The sequence below is a fragment of the Apteryx mantelli genome, chromosome 2 (assembly GCF_036417845.1).
Source record: "Apteryx mantelli isolate bAptMan1 chromosome 2, bAptMan1.hap1, whole genome shotgun sequence".
Classification (NCBI taxonomy): Eukaryota; Metazoa; Chordata; class Aves; order Apterygiformes; family Apterygidae; genus Apteryx; species Apteryx mantelli.
This window is the reverse complement of record NC_089979.1, coordinates 144,686,533-144,707,594: the sequence shown is the minus strand read 5'-3', so window position 1 is coordinate 144,707,594 and position 21,062 is coordinate 144,686,533. Positions and strand designations below refer to the sequence as shown.

Here is a 21,062-nt window from a genome sequence, read left to right as displayed (position 1 = left end):
CCCAAGACTCCCCAGGTGGTTCTTGCTGCAGAATTGACCAAACTGTACGTAGATAAAATACACATAAATAGTCAGTAGAAACTACTCCTGCAGATGCAGAAATGGTCTCACAGTGCAGTTTTTCTGTTCATAGTTAAGACAGATTTTTTTTATGTAGTTTAAGATAACCTATAGCAAAGGATAATGCATGTGCTGAAGTGGTCACGCAGGACTGCGGACCAACTGGATTTAAGAACTGAGCAGAACAGCAGCTGGGGAATCTCACCCGACCAAGCTGAAGACACCTTTGCTAGGACTCTTGCAATGGAGACTCCTGTTGTTATCCAGACAGTAACTATCTGTCGTGTTTGGGAGATTTGAGCAATATCCTATCCCAAAATCCCAATGCTCCTTTTTTTAAAACATTCTGTCCGTGCAACACTGCTCAGCCAAAGAACAAAAAAGCCTTTCCATCCAAGAAAAGTTGCATGTAATGATTAGTCTTTGTCTAAGCAAGTCCAATGGTTTTCAAAATAAATTAGTTAGACTTGCTAGAATTGATTCTGTTCAGTACATGTGATGAGCAAGTGAGGAGTTAACAGGACTGAAAAAGTCTGCCAACTGATATGCTCAAGGCAGCATACTAGAAGAGCTAACAGGACTAAAGAACTCTGGTACAAACTTTACTGCTATCCTTTGTTTGAAACATTAGAGAGGCTCGAATATTAACAGCTGTTAGCCAAATTTTACCGAAATACACATTTTGAAGCTTGTCATTTTGGTCACAGTAGTATAACCATAAATCTCACAAGACTAATTCAGTTACAGACTGTGATCCAGTACTACTAACATTCTACTGAACAGTGCACTTAGCAGCGATATTCACGACTATTCCTCTTCCAAAAAACCTTACTATGCCTCCTACATGTAACATGAGCTGTGCGAGTCGGAAGGCAAAACTTTTTGCTATATGCCTTTTCTGATGAGACAGAAAAATATTATCTGTCAGTTATAGTCACAAGATAATTAATTACGTAGATACTCTTTAAAAAAGTGTATTTACCTTCTAAATATTGTTTGTAGTCACATGACCATTGTGCAATGAAAACAAAGAAAAAAATCAGCTGCTAGTTACCATGACTCTTAGCAGAGATACTGAACTGATCATGTATATACCCCTAGGCTGTCTCTTTTCAAGGTAAAAGCTTACTTTTTTAGTCTTACTTCCATGACAGCAAGGGACCCACCTCAACTGAGAAAAATGACTTTTTTAACTGTTCCAATAGCATTCAGCTGATCTTGCCTGAATTTATTATGACCATTAAATGGCTAACTTAATCTATGGTTTAATCTCAGTGTTTACCTGAAGTTTTGGTCATTATATTTACCATAATATTTGGTCATTATAGGAGAACTACAAAACCTCGAATGAAGCATATCACCTCCTCCCTACACTGCATTGTTCTAATCCCTGCAATATCAGCTCAAATAAGCATTTGCAGGACTGCAGCTCATCTGTTTATAATATTTACTACTTCTAATTATTAGGATCTCTAGCAGTTCTGTTTCAGTGAAGATTCTGTATGGAAGGATGGATGTTTGGATAAGACAGAGGGAGGATTTTGACAAAGAACATCTCATTTTCTTTATTTGGCCTAGAGAAATAGCTTGAGCATGTAGCTGCAGTTTTTCCCTCTATAAAATGGCATTATTAATACTTTCCTTTTTCAGAAAAGTGTTGTAAGAAGCTAATTTATTAAAATCTGGATACACTCCTAGGAATGAGTATATAAAGGTGCAAATTCTTGTTCAGCAGATCTGCTCCCTGTAGGTATTTAATCACAGCTGGTACCCCATTTTAACAAAGTACTTGACATCATATGTTATCTTCTTGCATGACTACTGTGAAACAATAATATGACATGCATTTAAGCTAGTATTGCCACTGAAAGAAAGAGGTTCCTCTTCTTCCCCAGGATATTAGTCCTGTCCCCACAACTCCTCCCCTGCTCTGCCAGCACCAGACTTTGGTCACCTGCTCAACAACTCAGATAAGGTAAAACTGAAAATTTTTCAACTCCATCAGTTCACTACAGGCCTTCAGAAATGTTTGTGTTCATACAGCACAGTGTGTGTTGGATACAAGAACAAGCATTCAGGGAGAGGGAAGCGCAAAATACTTTTTGTGGGGACAGTGATGACTTAAGTGTACATCAAACCATGACGTGAAGATACATTTGTGCTTCAGCTAGGCACAAACTTAAACAACCTTGTTGAACAATGTCTTGCTGGGGGAAAAGGCCTTGTATCAGAGCATATATCCATAAGCCCAACACAGCAAGGAAAACAAAACAAAACAAAGAGTGACATTCTCATCACTTACTTGAATTATCAGCTGAATTATTTACATTATACTCAGGCAAGCCGGGTAAACTCATTGAGGGTGATGAGGTAATAACATCATTAAGGGCATCAGCTGAACACACAAAGACTTCGTAACTGATATTTTACCTTTGAGATTGTTAGCACTGTTAATAATGAAAAATAAACCAGCTAAAGAAAAGACAAGGCACCATCAGCCAAGTCAGTTCTTTGTTCAGCTACCCAGTGAATGACTCATTCAGCTGTTCTGTCACAAGGGAGGAGGTGGACCGGAGACCGGGGAAAGGGGCCCTGGCAAGAGCTGCTGCTGAAAATGCATACGTGGAACACCATGTTCAAAACCCCAGGCAGAGTTTGCAGAGCTGACAGAAAAGTCCGTGTTATCATTTGAAGTGAATATGGAATTATGATAGAAAAAAGCAAAATCTGTTTAGGTTCTGAGATTTTTTTTTTTGCTTATAATTTTATATACCCTCTTAATACATACTGCTCATTCCAAACCCAGTTTCTTGGTAGGAGATCACTTTATCACTTTTTCATGTCTCTGTACTCCATTTCCTGTGAATTTTTGTGTGCTGAGGGAGTGGTTACCTAATCAAGAAAAAAGGTGATTCATTATTATAGGTTAGCTATTGTGAGAGAATTACAGCAGCTGTTCATAAATTATATTAACATTTTTGTCCCCCAAAGGAATAACAAAGCTAGATCAGAAAAGATGGAGGTAACCGTACTTCCAAAGAGCTCTCATGAAAATCTTATATTTCCACCTCTCCCATAACTCTTTGCTCCAGCTAAAAGAAACTTCCTTTAGAATTACCATGCTAGAAGCAACTTAGCGAAAAATCACAAGCTCTGGCTTGGAATTTGAGCTGTTTTATGAGAAGTCATTCTTCATGGCATACATAAAACTATCTGAAACTAACATATAAAAAAATAGCTTGAGGATTTCTACTCTGTCTCAAAAATATTTCAGTACATTAATTAAAATTATATGCAATACAACAAAAGCTTTTGAAAACAGAAAAAAAAAAGAATGAGAACAGCTATATAAGGTCATACCAAATGGCACTTTTATCTCAGTGTCTTGCCTGAAAGGGCAGTCAGCAACACATGCCTAAGAATGTCAGAGGAAGGCAAACATACAGTGCCTCTTCCTTAGCATTCGCACACAGCTTCTGGCAGTGTGGTTCAGGGACCTTCTAAACCAGAGGTGATTATCTTGGTATTGAATAACTGTTGATACACATATTCATGGAAGAAAAGTCTGATTTTTGAACTATTGCAAACTTTTACTGCCCTTAACATCCAAAGACAGAGTTTCACAACTTAGCTTACATTTTAAGCACTTTATTTTAAGTGCTTTTGCGTTCAAGTGCCCTTGAGCGCAAGGATATTGCACTCAATGCCCTTTAGGTAGTGTATTAGAAAAGACAGTCATTCCCTGTTGACCTTTTCTGTGTCACTCATGATTTTACAGATCTCTGTTGTATGCCTCTTTAACTCTGGTCTATTGAATTGTTTCTATTTACATAAGCAGCTTCATATCTTTGTCTTTGTCACTCTCCTCTGTGTCTCTACTATTCCAAGAGCATGTTCCAAGTGATTCCAGAATATGGAAACAAGAAAAAAAGAAGTGATTCAGAACATAAACATCTGTGGACTTTAACACATTGCAAAACCTGATAAAGTACAGAATTCAGCTCCAGAAGAAGGCAGAAGACCTCATGAATCAGCATTGCCATATGTTAAACTCAGGTAAAAACATTTTAGTTTCCATATGGCCCCTACACCCACACTTTGGCTTTGGTTTTCTAAAACTCTCCACTTCATTAAGACAGAGAAGCAGAAACTTGAATGCTGCTGGCAAAATCCCAAAGATGACATAGGCAAAATGAAATGCAAATAGCTTTTTAATTCATAGGTTGAAACTGCATTCAAGGCAAGGGCACCTTCAAATCAGCCCCCGCTAAAAGTGCCAAATCTCTCACAAAGCCATCCTTGCATAATACAGTACTGGACAGCTTTGAAGGCCAACAGCCCACCTTAGAGTCAAGCAACAGACTCAGATTTGTTTCCTTTAATTTCAGGCACTGGCCTGAGCTACCTGTTACAGGCAGTTATCCTAATTCCCTCTGAACTGCTTTCTGGAACTGCTCATTTCTTACCGTGGGGGTTTTTAGGGAGATTAAACTCCTTAGTAAGGTGAATCAGGTGCCTCAAGTTAGATAGGATGACAAGGTCAAGCACTGTGAAGAAGTCATCTCATTCCTCCTTAACGCTCAACTGCATTTGCAAAAATGTCTCAAAAGCTAAGATCTGTTCTCCTTACACTCACCCACAAACCAATTCCAAAACTATACTCCCAAGGTTTAATGCATTCATTTATGAAGGAGTGTCCATAGTTATGATATCATTACACAAGACCAATGAAGGCGTTTGAAATGCTGCCTTGTTTGTGAAAGAAGGTCACAAGCAACTGATGTCACTGCTGACTAAAACAGTCAGTGCCATGTAAGAGGGAGTTTTTGCTTCCTCCTGCAAACAGCCTTTCAGCCCCCCCTCAAAAGGCTATGCTGGGTGCATGAGCTCTGGCTACCTACTGCCCAGTATCAAACTTCCCTTTTCTGAGCAAGATCATAAAGAAGCTAGCAAAATTCAGCTACAGGATCTTCTCATTAAAGCAAAGTTGGTTGCCAAAGCAGAGCAGGACACATCACCTCATCGGGCATTAAGGGCTTCATTCAGTTGCCTAGTTGCCACAGTTGTCTAGTGCCACTGAGATGTCCTAAGTTTCCTGCTTGTCCTGCTTTTCCTCGCACTGGAAAACCAATGACTCATTAATCTCTTAAACTAAGGTGGTCATGGCAAATTTTCTTGTTTGTCTCAGTCTCTTATTCCCTTCTCTGGGCAGCCTTGACGTGGGGGTACCCTTGGCCTCAGCTGGCTTCAGCAGCTCCCGGTCATCCTGGCAGCAAAACGAGCCGAGGAAGTGGGAGATGAGAGCCCGGGACCCTGGTAGTCTCTCTGCCCCCGCAGCGGCTCGAAGAGTTCACGCAGCGAAGGAAGGAAAAAAAGGTGGTTAAATCAAAATAGTTGCAAACCTTGAGGGAGAGAAGAAAGACCTGGTAAATCTCAGATAGGGGCCTGCAAGTGACTGCGAGTAATTAGCTCATTTGCAGGGGAGAGAAAGGACGGCAGAGGTGGTGACTACTGTGCCCGCTGTGCCTCAGCCTCCTGCTCAGAGGCGGCAGCGCGGCTGCCTGCGCACACGCCACGGGGCCCCGGGCACAACGGTCCCGCGCCGGATGCCCCGGGAGCTCGCGGAGGGGGAAACACCCCCCTCCAGGCGCCTGTGGGGCACCGCCGGCCCCGGGCTGCCCCCTGGGGCGTCCCCGCTCCCCGCCCGCCCTCAGCGAGGCGCCCTGCTGCCCCGGCCCCCTCCCGCCAGCGGCTGTTTGCGCTTGCGCGCGCCGGCGCTTCCTGGTGCGCGCGCGGCGCTGTCGCCGCCGAGGCGAGCGCGGCCCCCGCGATGGAGGCGCTGCGGCTGTGGCCGCTGTGGCTGCAGGGCTTGGCGCTGGCGTGGGGCCGCGCCGGCACGGGGCCGGCCCAGCTCGCTGCCACGGCCTCGCCGGCGCAGGGTAAGGAGGGGCGGACAGCTGGCGTAGCCTGGGGGGAGCTGCGGGGCAGCGCGCGGCCCTCGCCGCCCTCCCGCCCGCGCAGGGCGGCTGTGGGTCTGCGCCCTCCCCCCCGGGCCCCGAGTCAGCTCGCCCCGAGCGGGTCAGCGGCGGGAGCAGGCGGGAGGGGGCCCCGCTCGCCCCGGGGTCTCCCCGCTCGCCCCGGGGTCTCCCCGCTCCTGCGCCCGGAAGCGCGCTCGGGGGGGCGCTGGGCTGGGGTCTGCCTCCGTCCTCCTCCCCTGCGGAAGGGGTGCAGCGCTTGTGCGCCCCCTGCTCGGCCGCCCCCTCCCCACAGGCACGACAAGCCGGTGGCCTCCTTCGGAGGCGTTGTGTCAAGCCTCCGAGTGAATAAAAGGGTGGGGGCCCTGGGGCTCGTGTTGCTAGTCAGAGTGTGGGGCAGGGCGGCTTTTGGGAGTCTTGCTGCAAGGAAGCTATCACCTGTCTTTCCTCTCTCTGGTAAAGAGGAATTTGGCTTCGGGTGAGAGGCCAGCTCAGATACTCTTGCCATCTTGTTTGCATCATTTATATCCTAGGAGCTCATGGAAAGCAGTTGTTAATGCTCTCCCTCAGATTTGGTTGCTGTTAACAGATATGACCAGTAAGGTTAGTTTTCGTTAATTTAAGGTATCTCAGTGGACCTTGGTTAAGTTCTCAGAGTTTGGTTTGAGAAGTTCCATTTGTTTTACGGAAAGGTCTATACTTGAAAAGGAAGTGTTCAACTTTGTGTACAACTGACTTGAGACAGAAGAGAAAGGGAACCATCCGTGCTACCCAACTATTAGAGAGGAAAGAACAAAAGCCAGACCTGCTAATAACTGCAGGCTATCCATTTCTAATGGTTCTGAGAAACACAAGCCAAACTAAAGAGTTTGGTCTGAGGAAAAACTTGGGTTGGATGAAAGTAGTGGAGTTGCTTATGGATTTCCTAGGGATGAACTCTTCAAGTATTTTTTATCATTTAATTTAGGAGTTTGCTTGTTACACAAAGTTGGATGTTGATATGGAGAAGGATCATGATATTAAACAGAAAGATGTGGGTGACATTTAAGGAGTTAATAATAGAGATAGATTAAGCTGACTAATGAAAGAAGGTTATGCCATGGGACTAGTATTCTAACTTTCTTATGATCTGAGGGCTAAGCAGTTGGAAAAAAGTAGGGAGATACACCTAACAATTATGAGATGCCTACGAGTTGCCGAAGTGATGCTCTTGTGAAAAGAAAGAAGTTTTATTACTATTAGGTAAGACTGCAGAACTTCGCGTGGCATACTGTTAAATATTCTGTATGTCAACAAAGTTGGACTGCCACAAAGTAGAGCTACAAAGGTGGTATCTTTCTGTGTTTGAGAAAAAACCTAGAAGAGCATGGCTTATTTACTGGAGCAAAACAAAGGCTGAGGGGGAACACGAGTACTTTCTCTAAGTATACCAGTGGGAGGGAAGACCTGCTTAAGCTAAAGGACAATGTTGCCTTGAGAATGTGGGCAGAGAACAAATTAATATAAACTAGCAATAAATATACTTAGTGTAGGTGTTGAAAGGTTCCTGACTATTTGAGTGGTCATGTTCTGTGTTGTTTGTTTGTTTGTTTCAGTAGAACAGTAAGACCAAATAAAACATGTCACTAATCTATCTTAAGGTTGAATAGTAGTCTTTAGCGTATGCTGACTGAGAAGATGTTTTAGAGCCCCAGCTTCCTAAAAAATCATTGTAGAGGCTACCTTCATGCCCCAAAACATTTGGGGAGGGAGACAAAGCTGTTTTTAAACAAAATAGAGTGTTACTGTCTATGCTATTTTAACTGTATTTTGGGGAGGAACAGACTTCATTGTGTGTTTGTGCAGTATTACCCTGGTCCATGAGCAGGTCTCCTATAAATTGAGTTAATACAAATAATGGTTTACAAATAACTGGTAAAATTTCTGTGTGGTTGGGCAGAATTCTAGTGGTTAAAAAGAAGTCCATGAACACTAACAGCTTTTTCCTTTCTTCTTGTGAGAATAGAATCTTTATACAGTTACAACTGGTTCTGTGTAAGGTCTTGTACTGGTACAACTATTTTGGCGAAAATTATGCCCCTTATCAAAATAATGCTCCCACTGTTCAGTAAACAAGGCTTAGACTTAGTGTGAAGAAATGATTTATTGTTCTAATATGTTTTGTCTATTTTAATTAGATGGTTGAAACTGATGTTCTACATCAACATATAGGAAGGGATGATCATGTTTGACAAATTTCATTTAAAATACAACATGAATACAACATAGCGGTACTATGGCTTACATTTTTTTTCCCTGATAAAGATAGTACTGTAGTCTCTTGAAATATTAGGGGGAGACTGTCAACTTAGTATCTGTCTGAATCAAAAAATGTTAAAGTTGTTTTGGTGTAATATGTTGGTAACCATACTGTTCTAGTAAGAGGAGTTGGAAGGGCTGTTTTTTTTTTCTTTTTCTACTCAAGAGGTGTTTTGTTCTATCCTCTGCTCTTGGAGAGAACACCATAATCGGGGATACTTGTATCTCTTTGGAAGCTGAGTGACCCAGGGAAATGTACAAATCAAAACATTTTTTCCAGTTACTCATGGTAAACACTTTTTGCAGCAGTACATAAAGATCTTTAGGCCAGTGTTAATCCAGGTCCGTGGCAGATCTAAATCCTCTCCAGGTCAGTTTAACAACAACATTTAATAAAGCAGTGGTTGGTGTGCCAGTAAATTTTATTGAAGCTTTCTATGAGGGATATGAGATTGATTTGAGGTATGTGTTGTAAGTATGTATTTTAAAGTTTTCATTAAGAAATGCTGTATGGTGCTTTTCTATTATAAACCTAAAGAAATAATAAAAGTCTAATTTTATTTTATATAATTTAAGCCCCAGTCTTTCAGGTACATGCTGTTATAGGTTGTCTGCTATACTTTTTTCAGTAAGAAGGCAGTTAAAACAGTGTGAAAAACTTGTGAAACTTCCTCATTTGATAAGGATCTAATGAACGTTAGATTGCTTCTTTTTACTGCAGATGGTTAGGTTACTTAAAAATTGGGTTTAAGTTACATTTTAAGAAGTCCTTGGTATACTTGCATGTTTCTGACAGTACTTCTCTAATTGATGTTTAGGAAACTGGTTTGTTTAGAAGTTTCAAATCTTTAATTATAAATATGGTACATCCTTGTCCATGTGGAATAATTCTATTTGATATTTTTTTGAGATAATTAAGAACTATTTTAAAATTTTGTCGTTTCCCCCCCCCCTTTTTTTTTCCCGCAAATAATTGATATATGGTCTTAAGCTGTTTCTCAGTTATGTGCTGATTGGTACTACATAAATCAGTAAGTGTACAGATGTATTAAGGCTAACTATAGTGGTACTTAAAATGAGTTTTATGTTAAGAATTAAAATCAGAAAGGTGGAATACTGAACTACAAAAAGCAAATATTGAAATATGTAGCCATCTCAAAGCCTTCCAAAAAGTTAGCCTAAGTTGATAATTATGATTAATGCACTGTTTTTCACTAAAAGTAGAATTAGATTCCTGATTCAAAGATATTTTCAACTCTTAAGATGCATTCTGTACTCCTAAATGAAAGTTACAGCTGTTGGCTGGAATCTTCAGGCAATGTGAACATCAGTAGTTTTGTCGTCTCTCTCTCGCACTCTCTCTCTCTCTTTTTTTTTTTTTTTTAAAGGATTTTTTTTTAAATCCAAGTAAAACATGGATTAACTCCTATATGACTTAGCTTTTCTGTTAAGAGTTCTTGTTGACCTCTTATTAAATAACTTGTCTCCTGTTTTGGAAGTATTTTTTTATTGTTACTTGAAATCATGTTCTTCATAGAGCTATCTTTTTTAACTTTTTTTTTTTTCCAGAAAAAAGCTTAAAATTTATGGAAAGGGGAACCAACTTTTTACCTAGGTGAGGGTTAGGCTTTGCTTGGCTTTCAAAGATGCAAAACTCAGAATGTTCTCTAAAGTGTTTTAGAACTTCCGCAAAGATAGAGGCAGGCTTGATGCTCTCAGGTTGAGTCTCACATGTTCATCTCAGAGAAAGCAATCCTGAGGTTTTTTTCCTGAGTTTCCTGTTCAAATTGAAGTTATACCTGAGCTTAAATTCTTTCTCTAACTATTCCGGAGGTCGAACGTAAGTGCTAGGTGTCTCTTTGTTTGCTACAGTTATCCTAGAAATGAAAGTCTTGAACTTTCATTACTTACATGAAAAGAGCAACAATTTTGATTTATACCCACAGGTAAGATTATAGGTATATATCTAAAAGAAGAAAAAAGGCTAATTTTAATATTGGTGTTAAGTGTTTGACATTACTTTTATAAACACAGGTAAGCTTATAGGTATGTACCTAAAAGAAGAAAAAACACTAATTTAAATATTGTGTTAAGTGTTTGACATTACTGAATAAAAATAAATATGAAATCTGTGTGTGTTTTGTTTTCTTAGCATGTTCAGAGTTTTCCCAGAAGTCCTGTGAAGAATGTCTAAAAAATGTTTCGGTAAGATTTTAGCATCTTTTTTTTGACTAATGAAAACTTGGTGATTTTCTGTGTAATAAAATAGAGTTGAACTGTTACACTATTATAAAAATCATAGTTAAAGAAAATAAACTTAGAGGGAGCAGAAGGATCAACAAAGTAGCGTAAATATTTAAAGCTGTTCTTTAATAATGTGGCCAGTGGAAAGCAAGTTGTTGGGTTTTTTAAATAGTGAATCTAGTCAAACTACACTTAATAAGAGGAAATCAAGATCAATCAGTTCTAGTCTCTGTTTTTATTTAAATAGTTAAAATGTGAGGGTCTGCTGATGTCCTCCTTCTCCTCTTCCTCACTCTGTGGCAATGTGCTGTCACTCTCCCAGGGTGCTCTGTGGTTTGGTCCCTCAGCGCAACTGAGAAAGCTGATGTTATTACCGGTTTAGACTCCTGTGCTCCTTTTGCCAGCAGCACCCAGTTAGGTTTCCATCTTACACGAAGCCTAGATAAACTGAAAGTTTTGTGGATGAAATGCCCTGTATTTCTTATATCCTGAATAGAAGAGCTAGAAAATAAATTTAAGTAAATTACAGATGCCTTTCTCTAGAGATGCCTTTAGCAATGCATTTTACTGAGACAGACTGGATCATGCTCTGCAGGTGTTCAGGCATGTCTGCTTCTCCTTTGGCTACATCTGACCATAAGTGCTTACGTTTACTGGGCTAGATCACCAATTCTATAGTTAAGTGTCTTGATTTCCAGTGAGACTGCAATTAAGGTAGATATTTACTTGGACTTCAGTTGGCCTTGGTTCTCTGTCCTTTGTTCAAAATGTTTGTAGCTCCACAATGAGGATAGTGATAACTACCCAAAAGCTGTCTCTCTCTTGCAAATTCTCTGCAACGTAGAAGAAAACTCCCACAATAAAAACAAGAGGGAGAAGTGCCTGCTTGTCTCCAATTCTAACTTCAGATGTCAGTGCAAAGAAGTATTTCAGGGGTCTTTAAATTACAAAAGTTAATGTAAAACTTTTTAACTAGGGAAAATTGAGAAATTTCTAAGTTTAGCCATTTATGTTTGTGTATTTGTTAGACATCTCTTGGCCTTTTTAAAACAAAAGGGAAAATATTAATTGCCTTTTACTGATGTGGTTGCTTATTGTGTGCTGTTAGACCTCTGTCATCATAATCGTGGCACTGGGAAAAGAACTATTCTTTTCATCTTCTGAAATATAATGTAGGAAATGGAAAATATGACTCATTAAATATTAAATATTTATTACTATCTCTGATGTAACTGCATGGGCAGTTTCTATAGTAGTTTTGATTCAAATAGGGGCTGTTGCTGCCTGTAAGGTCTGAGACTAGCATATTAGCAGATACACAAATACAAATTTTGTTAACCTGAGGGCTACGTGTTCACCTTGTGAGAGAAAAATCCTTTGGATGTGTTTGTGTGCTGAAGGCACAAAGAGTTATAGATGCATCATTCTCAGAATCTGTCAAACCATTGACAGCGTCCAGACTTGTTCTGATGACAGAATGATGGATGATTCAGTGAAACCTCTGCAATATCATCAGTGTTGACCTTGAAGAGATGAGTTTAGACTTGATTCAACCAATTCAAACATATATTTTAAAAAAAGGCTACAGAACAAAGCCATTAGCATTTGTGTGAGCAAAACAAAAGCATAGGATTGCTGAAATCCTTTGTTTTAATTGCTTCAGTAGAAAAATTTAGTTTTTTGTATCGGAGACAATATAGATGGTGGCCGCAGCAGATAAAATAAACTTTTGATGAATAGATTAAAATGATACAAAAAAACCCTGAAATGCGTTGTTTAGTTCAGTCAAATAGACAAAATCTGAGCAAGGTGAATTCTAGTTCTATCCTGATTAAAATTGGGTTGATCTTTAGAGTTGCTGAGTATCCGTGTTTTCTCTTGTTTTTATCAAGAAGTTCTGTGTGCTTGCTTTTTTATAAATACACATACTGTTGCTTTTTATTTATTTATTTATTTATTTATCTTTTAAGTTATCATATTGTAAGCAAGAACACTTAAGGGTGTAACAATAATTACCAAATAAGATTACACAGTAAAACCTATGTGCATGTGTAAAGCCTCAGTGTTCCAGAGTTTTCCAAAGTCTCATTTTTAATGACAAATACATCTTTCCCTTAGCTATGGATTTTTGTCATTCCCATCTTAGTTTTGTTCTACTAACAAATATATGGAATATAATTTTTTTTATTTTTTTTTTGGAGAGTTTGGGATAAGTCACTTGCACGTTGTAACGTAGCATTTTGTGTTCATGGTTACTATCTTATTTCTTTTAATACTGCAAAATTATCCTTATAATGAGCACAGACTGGGGTCATAATGTTGTAGTTCATTGTGTATGTGAGACTCTACTAAAATAAGGCTAGTGATATCCATCACAGTATGAACTTGGCAGCTAGCATATTGTGCAAAGGTTATGTGATTTACCTCCAAATAAAAGAAAATACTTTTAATCTTCATTTATAGGTTATGTGTTTGAGGATTCCAGTTAAAGGAGTGTTTCACCCTCGTGTGTTTAGGCTATTTTTTTAATAACTCAGTTTTGAGGAGTTGCTCTATTAGGAATAAGTCAATTGAAAGATTTTTCTCTTACTTCAGCCTTTGCACTGATCAATTACTGTATCAGCTACTGCCCTTGAGGCTAGAAACATTTTAAATGATTACTTTGAAGTAGTCTCTGTCAGAGTGGTACAATTGACCTTTTTGTGCTCCTGGTTGTCACCAGCAGTCTAGAATCATTCAGGTTAGAAGAGATATCAGTAGGTCATCTAGTCTAGCCTAGTGCTCAGAACAGGGTTACTGTTGCATTCTAGTCAGGTTTCACAAGGATTTTTAGTCTAGCCTGTATTAGTCTAATTATTTTTGAACAGATGGTTTTTATTATTAAATAACTGAGCCAAAAAAAAGCGCATTCTCATCTAACATCCTTGATTAAAATTAAATCTTAGGGGAATAATTTTTGTGCAAAATTGTTCTAACTCTAGATTTGTAGATAATTGTTTCTGCTGGACTGTCTTTGTGGAAATATTTGTGACTCATATAGTCTACCAGTTATAAAATATGAGTGAGTTATTCTTGTCTCTTCACTTGTTTCAAAAGTGCAGAATCTAGTACAAAGAGTTTCCTTTGTGTTTAATGTTTTCTAACCCTTTAGAGCAAGTTAACCAACTTTGTACAATTGATCACTGTTGCTTAATGTTCCTGATAGTATTGTTAGATAACACGTAGTTCCTAGATGAGATCTTTGTATAATGAATCTTAAAAATATCCTGTTTTATCAAGGGTTCCTGTTACCATCATCCAAAACTTCTTTAGTGGTTGAGTTGTGTAGTAAAGAAATTTTGAATGAGTAACTATTTTATCAGATTGAAAACAAAACTAAGTTTGACATTTAGTGATGACATAAAAAGCAGAAAGGTTATGCTGATATTGTGTTATGATATATGTAAGAAATTTAAACTTAAAAAAAATCCAAGTATGTAGGTGTGCACAATTAATATATCCAATGTATTTTGCAGCACAGATGGACGAGGCTGTATCTTTTATTACTTTGCAGCAAATTTGCTGCAGAATTGTAAGGGTTCTTTATTGTTTTCTTTCTACTGATGTTCAAATCACAGAACTGAAGTAAGATTCTTAAATATCTGTATTCCTCACCTGTATTGGATATTTTACATTTTTAAAGAAGTTGAACAGTTTGCTTTCTTGTTTTGTAATTCTTGTTAGTTTCAGTAATTCTTAACCCAAAGCTATTTTATCCTTAAATGTACAAGTACCTTGATATGTCCCAATATCTTTTTCAGACTAGTTAGTAAATATTTATTACTTTTATTGCCTATAAATATGAAATTCAATTTGTGCTTGCCTAGAAATTGTACCAGAACTTATGTAGGTTCCATCCTACAAAGCAGTATCAACACAGTACTATAGTTGCTTAAGAATTCTGTCTGTTGGAGGGGGCTATATTGTAGTACTAAATTGTAAACTGTTTTCTGAAGATACAATTTTTTCTTCTTGCACAGTGCCTTTGGTGTTACACAAACAACACTTGTGTCAACTATCCCGTAAGAAGCATTCTTCCACCATCTTCCTTATGTTCGCTCTCAAATGCTCGATGGGGAGTTTGCTGGAGTAGGTACTAATTTTATTTTTGCTGTAGAAATATATGTATTGGTACACTCAGACTAAAGTAAGACTACTTTACTACTGTCTTTTCCTGAGAATTTAGTTTGAGGGAAAAAACAGTGGTTATGATTTGGAACCATGATCCTGAAGCTTCTGGATCTATGAAACACAGTCATTGAAAAAGGTTCTTTATTTATAAAAAGCTAATATAGTTAGACTGAACCAGTGGCTTTAAGATGCTTGCTATTTGGTAGGGTTCTTCTGATCAGCTGAGATCCAGACTTTGGGAATCACTGATGTGAAAGGGTTCTGTGTGTTATATGTGATTGCGCAGGTTTCGCCTATTTCTTAAACTATATTTCTGAGACTCAGAGTTAATAAGGTCAGCACCTTGTTGCTGAAAAGTGGCTGTTCTTACCTTTTTAATTTCTTAAGACGTTGTGTGATGTGTGCATATTTCTAATACCTGGCTGGCTCCCCAGTTTTCAGTCTACTGTGGTGACAGCAGTGAACTGATACCACAGGGATGGAGCCATCCAAAAATTCTTGAATGCTGTTTTTCCTTAAGCCACTGTAAAAGCAATGTGCTCTGTGGGTGCTGAAGGCAATGCAGTTAACCTTAAAAAGTGTGGAGTGGCTCTGTAGATTGGGTACTGCATCATTTCACTGTTCTTAGATTTTCTTTTGCTTTGTATTTCATATTGCAAAATACAGTGCAATCCATATGCAGCCATTGGGGTAAAATCTTCTTTGGAGCTATTTCTGGAGTACTATGTACAATTCTAAATTCAGCCTAGATAGGGGCAGAGAACAAACAAGGCATTAGAAAGCCTGTCATATGAAAAAGATTGAGCATGGCTTTACTCCAGAAAAGCAAAGGCGTGCAACTTTCTACGTGTTTGTGAATAAAGAGCAGGATGCTAAAAGACAAAAACGAGTGGGGATGAACTGTCAATGGCTACGATAGCTGGGAATTAGACGAAACATGTTGCACTCAGAGTAGTGAGCTTCTGCAGTAGTCTTGTATAAGAGTGGTGGAGGTTAAAAAAAATTGCTGTTGAAATGGAGCATGCCAAGTTTATGAAAGCTACTGGTTCATATAATCCCTGCAAAGCAAGGGACTAGATTAGAAAGTACAGGAGAACTTTACCAGCTCTTTGTTCTTAGCAGAAGTTCTCCGTGTTTTATTGTTGTAAGAGAAAACTTTTATGATTAGATTTTTAGTTCTTAGAGCTATAAAAAATAGAAATTATGTCATTTCACTGAAAAGGTACATTTTTAAGGAAGTTAGGCTTTCAATTTCATAGTAAATGCTGTTACTATGAACTGTTAAGAAACCTTTTTCTTTCTAAAAGAAGCTCACACTGTCCTTCTGCAAAGTAGTGATTACTGTTAATCTACTGATACCAGGGGAGCTCTTGACAATTTATTTATGGTGTTCCTGCTGTAGAAATGTCTTCTAAGTTAGGCATGATTTGTATTTCTGGATTGAATGTAGCTTAAAACAGGATGAAAACTTTAATGGCACATGTTCTCAGTAGAAATCCTAGAAGTAAAAAAACAAAAAAACCCCCCCAAAAAAGATACCTGTTTCCTTGATAGCTTTTACAAATTCCATATAGCAGCATCCCATAGGGATATACTGTCTCATTGAGGTTTGTCCACTTCAAATACAGCAGGAAACTAATTAGCCGGTGAATGGTGTTCTTGTTTTTCTTTGTTGAAAATGAAGTGAAGTGGCAATTCTTGGCTCAGTGTTGGTGAAAACTAAGGTGGATATTGCAGTTCTTGAAATTCAGAAACGTGACTGGCTGCCAGATACAATTTTATATGGAATACGACATATTAGAAATTAATATTTTAATCATTTCTTTATCATTTATAAAATTATATGCCAGTTGATTTGACTGCATGTTGTCTCATATCACATAATAACAATAAAGCTCAGTAATTTTAATTGACGATGGACTTATTGGCTGGGCCAATAAAATAGTTGTAGATAGAAAAGTCATGAAGTTTTAGTGGAATTCAGAGTTTTGAAAACTGAATTATGGAATGAGACATCTTGAGTCAGGTGAATAAACAGTTGAGTTGCTGTTGTGACGTGATAAAAAGGGTGTTAATGCTACAAAGTTTAGTTTGTGAACAGAAATGGGAACATATCTTTCCCTTATGCAACACCATTAAGATAAATACTTAAATAGTTTGCACAGCTCTTGTTTCAATATTTTTAAAAAGATGTCAAGAAACAGAGGGGGTCGGGCAGGACCACAAAATATGAAATAAAGGCTAGAAGAATGCTTCACAGAGTGTCTTAAAGAACATAAAGAGTTTGTTTAAGAAAAAGAATATTGAGAGGATGCTTGCTTAATGTATCACTAATGAGAAAAGGCAAGTTTTAAGTGTGGTGTGTGGGTTTTTTTTTTTTTTTTTTTTTAATTTAGTAGAAGGATGCAGACCAACACTTAGTGGCTGGAGGACAAAACTGGGAACGTGTAATAAAATGCTCTTGAAGTTTCATGCTGTGTTTCAGTGCGATTTGATCAGTGACAGAAACAAACCAGGAAGGTGGTAGTTTTTTCCATCGCAATGCCTTCAAGGCTGGGATCTGATCTTTGACGAGATCTGTGAAAGATATACCTTAGCCAGACACGAGCTGTACAGAATCAGTACAGAAGTAACCGAGTTGAACTCTTTGGCTTATGCATGTTATCAGAGGACAGACCCTCTGAACTTAATTTGCTAAGTTTGACTGGCTCATCACTTGTACCCTAAGGCAATAAAAAGTGCATGTGCAGCTACTTTGTGTTGCTGTAGCAGCATGAAGCTGCTGAATCTTAGCAGAGATGGGAGAGATTTAGGTGTGAGAAGAGACAACTCCCTGCCACCCCCCCCCCCCCAGTTAGATCATACTTTAAAACTAAAAGATTGTGTTGGGGGGGGGGCATTTCTACTGCTACAACTTTCCTGAATGATTTCATTTTGTCCTCTGTTATGTCCTTTAAAACAGCTCCCCAAAGTTGCATTCACTGCTTTGATTATATCATTCCTCTACTTTCTTCCTGGGGCCCATTCTTTTCCAGGACATCATGTTTCTAATTATTTATTTATTTATTTATTTATTTTTTTAATGAATGCAGTCCTATCCCAGTTTAGACCAGCCACAGTCATAATTGTATATACTGTTAAAATAATGAGACACACACACCCCCCGCCCCTCCATGTTCTGATCAATCTTTGGATGTAGAAGATGACTCGGGGAGTGTTAGAATTTTATGTTGAGCTTCTTCAAATCCTCTTCTCCCTTACAATTGTAATTTTGCGATGCCAGGAAAAGCTGAAGAATAATTAGACAGTTGGGGAAGAGTGATAACAGGTTATACTGACTGACACTGTCTTCTTACTACGTTGTGCTCTTTCTCTAACTGCTTCCTGTAATGTGTATTGTGTACTAATACTGTATCTATATGACTTTCACTGATACTGTGCATTGGCTGAGGGAGTGATTGAGGAGGACAGAACTGTGGAATCACACCGGAAGATGAATATTTTATTAAGTATTATAGAACAATTTTTAATAATTGGGTATATGTAAAGAGCAGTTTTATTTAATATTTATTCATTGTTGATCACCTAGAGTGGCAAAATCATAATGTGGTATGCTGCGTTTTAACTGGGGTAGTTGCAAAGTTGTGTTTTCAATTTCTGCATGCAGAACTGAAAAAAAAAATCCTCAGGAAGGGAGGGAAGAGTTATACGGAAGATAAGTGTTAATGCTGAAGTCTAACAAGCTGAACATATTCATGTTTTTCAGTAAACTTTGAGGCTTTAATTATTGCCATAGCTGTAGCAGCTGGACTCATTCTGGTGTCCGTAGCAGTCTGTTGCTGTTACTGTTGTTACTGCAGAAGGCGGCATTCCAGGAGGTAAATACATACATTTGTTTCCTTTTACTAACTTTGTTTGCTGGTCTTCCTAACCTACCTCCCTGCCTACAACTTTTACTCCAGTGTACTAAGAATCTTTTAATTTGGCAGTGAAGTCCTGTTGGTCACTTTTTGGTTGTTGAAAAAGACAACAGAAAAAGGCGTGTTTAGCTAGAGGCAATGTGACACTGGAAGTGATGTTGTTATTAGTGCTAGCATCCCATATGTGCTTTTAAAGTAGGCTATTGCTTTATGTCTATATATTGCTTTATGTCTCCAGACACTATACAATTCCTTATTAAAACTGCACATGAAATATTTGAATGGCCAAATAAATACTTGCTTCTCATGATAACAGAACAAATAAATTATTTCAAGCAAAGCTTGTGATAAAGTAGAAAGGGGCTGGGACAGGGGAGACATTTAATGAGTAACAATGTCCCACAGCATTTAGTACCCACGCTTCAGAGTTTGCTCCAGGTTCCAGCAGTCAGTCAGTATCTAAGCGATGAGCTGTCTTTGCCGGTTCAACCAAATATTCTGGATGTAAGATGATACTTTTTTTCTATAAGATATTAAGGATAACTGACTTATTTTCAAGCAAAATAATACTGCAAAAATCAAGTGTCCCTTGGATCTTGGACTTGAAAAAACTTTTTTCTTCTACTGGCTTAATTCTTTAGTTGGTTAACATCCTTCAAAAGGAAGGAAATAGTAGATGGGCAGATAAAATAAATCAATGCTGCCATCTGAAGTTAATGTTGCTTATTCCCTACTGAAACACCTGGAAAGCTGTATTTATTTGGAGAGCACAATACGCTCCCTTTCGGCACTGAAGTTCTAGAGCTCAGGTTTTAGAGCAGTGCAGTCATAGCTAGCTCTGTTCCTTTCATCCTTCAGAACTTCTCATATGAATAAAATGTGGACCTCCTTTATCTGGAATAATTTCCATAGTATTCCAAGTGTCTGTAGTTCATTGCTCTTGAGACTTTTTAGAATTTAATGCAGTTGTACAGGATTTAGTGCTGGCCTTCAAGCCAGCAGAATATGCTACATCTGTGACTTTCAAGAAATGGGAAAACAATTTTAAACAACATGTCATTCCCTTCTCTTTTCCCAGTGGGAGATGCAGGTACCTGTTCTTTTGGCAGATTGGTCTACCAAATCTGTGCTTATGGAAAGGCGGATAACTCTGTAACCCTGTGCTGATGAGTCCTGGGGCCATATAAAACTTTTCTGGATTTTATACAAGATTTGCCAACTGACCCAGGGAAGACCTGAGCAGGCCCCTGTGACTGACATGCCAACAAATCTAGCTCGATTCTTGTGGAAAAAAAGATTTGTGCCAGACTTCAGTTTTTGTAGCAAAGTTATCAGTCAATTCTGTAACATCTAATGCTAAAAATAGTGTTAGTTGAGAGTCCTGTTCTGCCAGGACTCCAAAGGTGCCATGCTTCTGATCTTAAGTATCTATACTTAGAGGATTTAAAAATCTTGTCACAGTGGGATTCAGCTTATTTCCAGAGAATTCAGAATTTATTATTACATTAAAGCCTGAGATATTACTGGCGTTAAACCCACTGATTCTCAGCAGGAATCCTTTTGCTTTCTGCTTCCTCAGTTTTGGGGCCTCCTTTTCCACACACAAAAAAAAAATATATATATATATATAATATATATATATATATATTTTTTTTGGAAGCATGAAGGAAATGGGAGAAGGAAAATTTGTAGAAGTGTAGCATTAGATCTGTTTTATTGACTTTTCAAGAACTCAGGTGTAACCTTGTTCCATCAAACCGTCAGTATTCCTTCTGGGAGTTTAGAAGCCAAGGAGTCTTAATGCTTAAAAGCCAGCACATCTTATTTCCTCACACAGGGGACACAGGGAGTAATTAGGAACATTAATCCTTACATCAGTGATGTAGCTGGCTCATCTGACTCCATCCCTACCACAGGAATCCTAGGACTATCAATGCACTGTTTTAGTTCATTATTTTTATCATGTGTTTGAACTTCTAAAGAGTCTGATCACATGGGCTTGAGATATTAACCGTTCATGAAACTGCTAAATACACTTTCTCTTGAACTTCTTCAGTTTATCAAAATAAAAAAATGGGATTAATTCCAGCCTTTCTGAATTTAAAGAAAAGCTTAATGCCTTCAAAGTGTCTAGAAATTAGAGGATATTTAGTACTTTTTTTAATTACAGTGAAGAAATACATGTTCTTAATCCTATATCAGCATTTCATTAATTTGGTGGCTTTATATTTTGCAAAACAAATATGAGGTCAGACTGTTGCATAGACATAAGATACTAGGGTGTTCAATAGGGTGACACAATAGGGTGTCCAAAAGAGTTTTACAGAAGGATTCCCAAGGATGGGAGCTTTTAGTCTTCCTGGGCATACAAACATGGTGAATTGATTAGCTTTAT

General features: G+C 38.5%; 1 protein-coding gene across 1 annotated transcript in view; it reads left to right on the top strand.

Moving 5' to 3' along the window:
• Nucleotides 1-5,850: 5,850 nt before the first annotated feature.
• Nucleotides 5,851-21,062, top strand: part of PTTG1IP2 (PTTG1IP family member 2) — a 35,618-nt gene continuing 20,406 nt past the window's right edge. Inside the window, exons 1-4 of the mRNA XM_067291727.1 lie at nucleotides 5,851-5,999; nucleotides 10,486-10,538; nucleotides 14,597-14,705; nucleotides 18,514-18,625. Coding sequence (XP_067147828.1) covers nucleotides 5,891-5,999; nucleotides 10,486-10,538; nucleotides 14,597-14,705; nucleotides 18,514-18,625 — 383 coding nt within the window. The 5' untranslated portion in view covers nucleotides 5,851-5,890. The remainder of the gene's footprint in view (nucleotides 6,000-10,485; nucleotides 10,539-14,596; nucleotides 14,706-18,513; nucleotides 18,626-21,062) is intronic.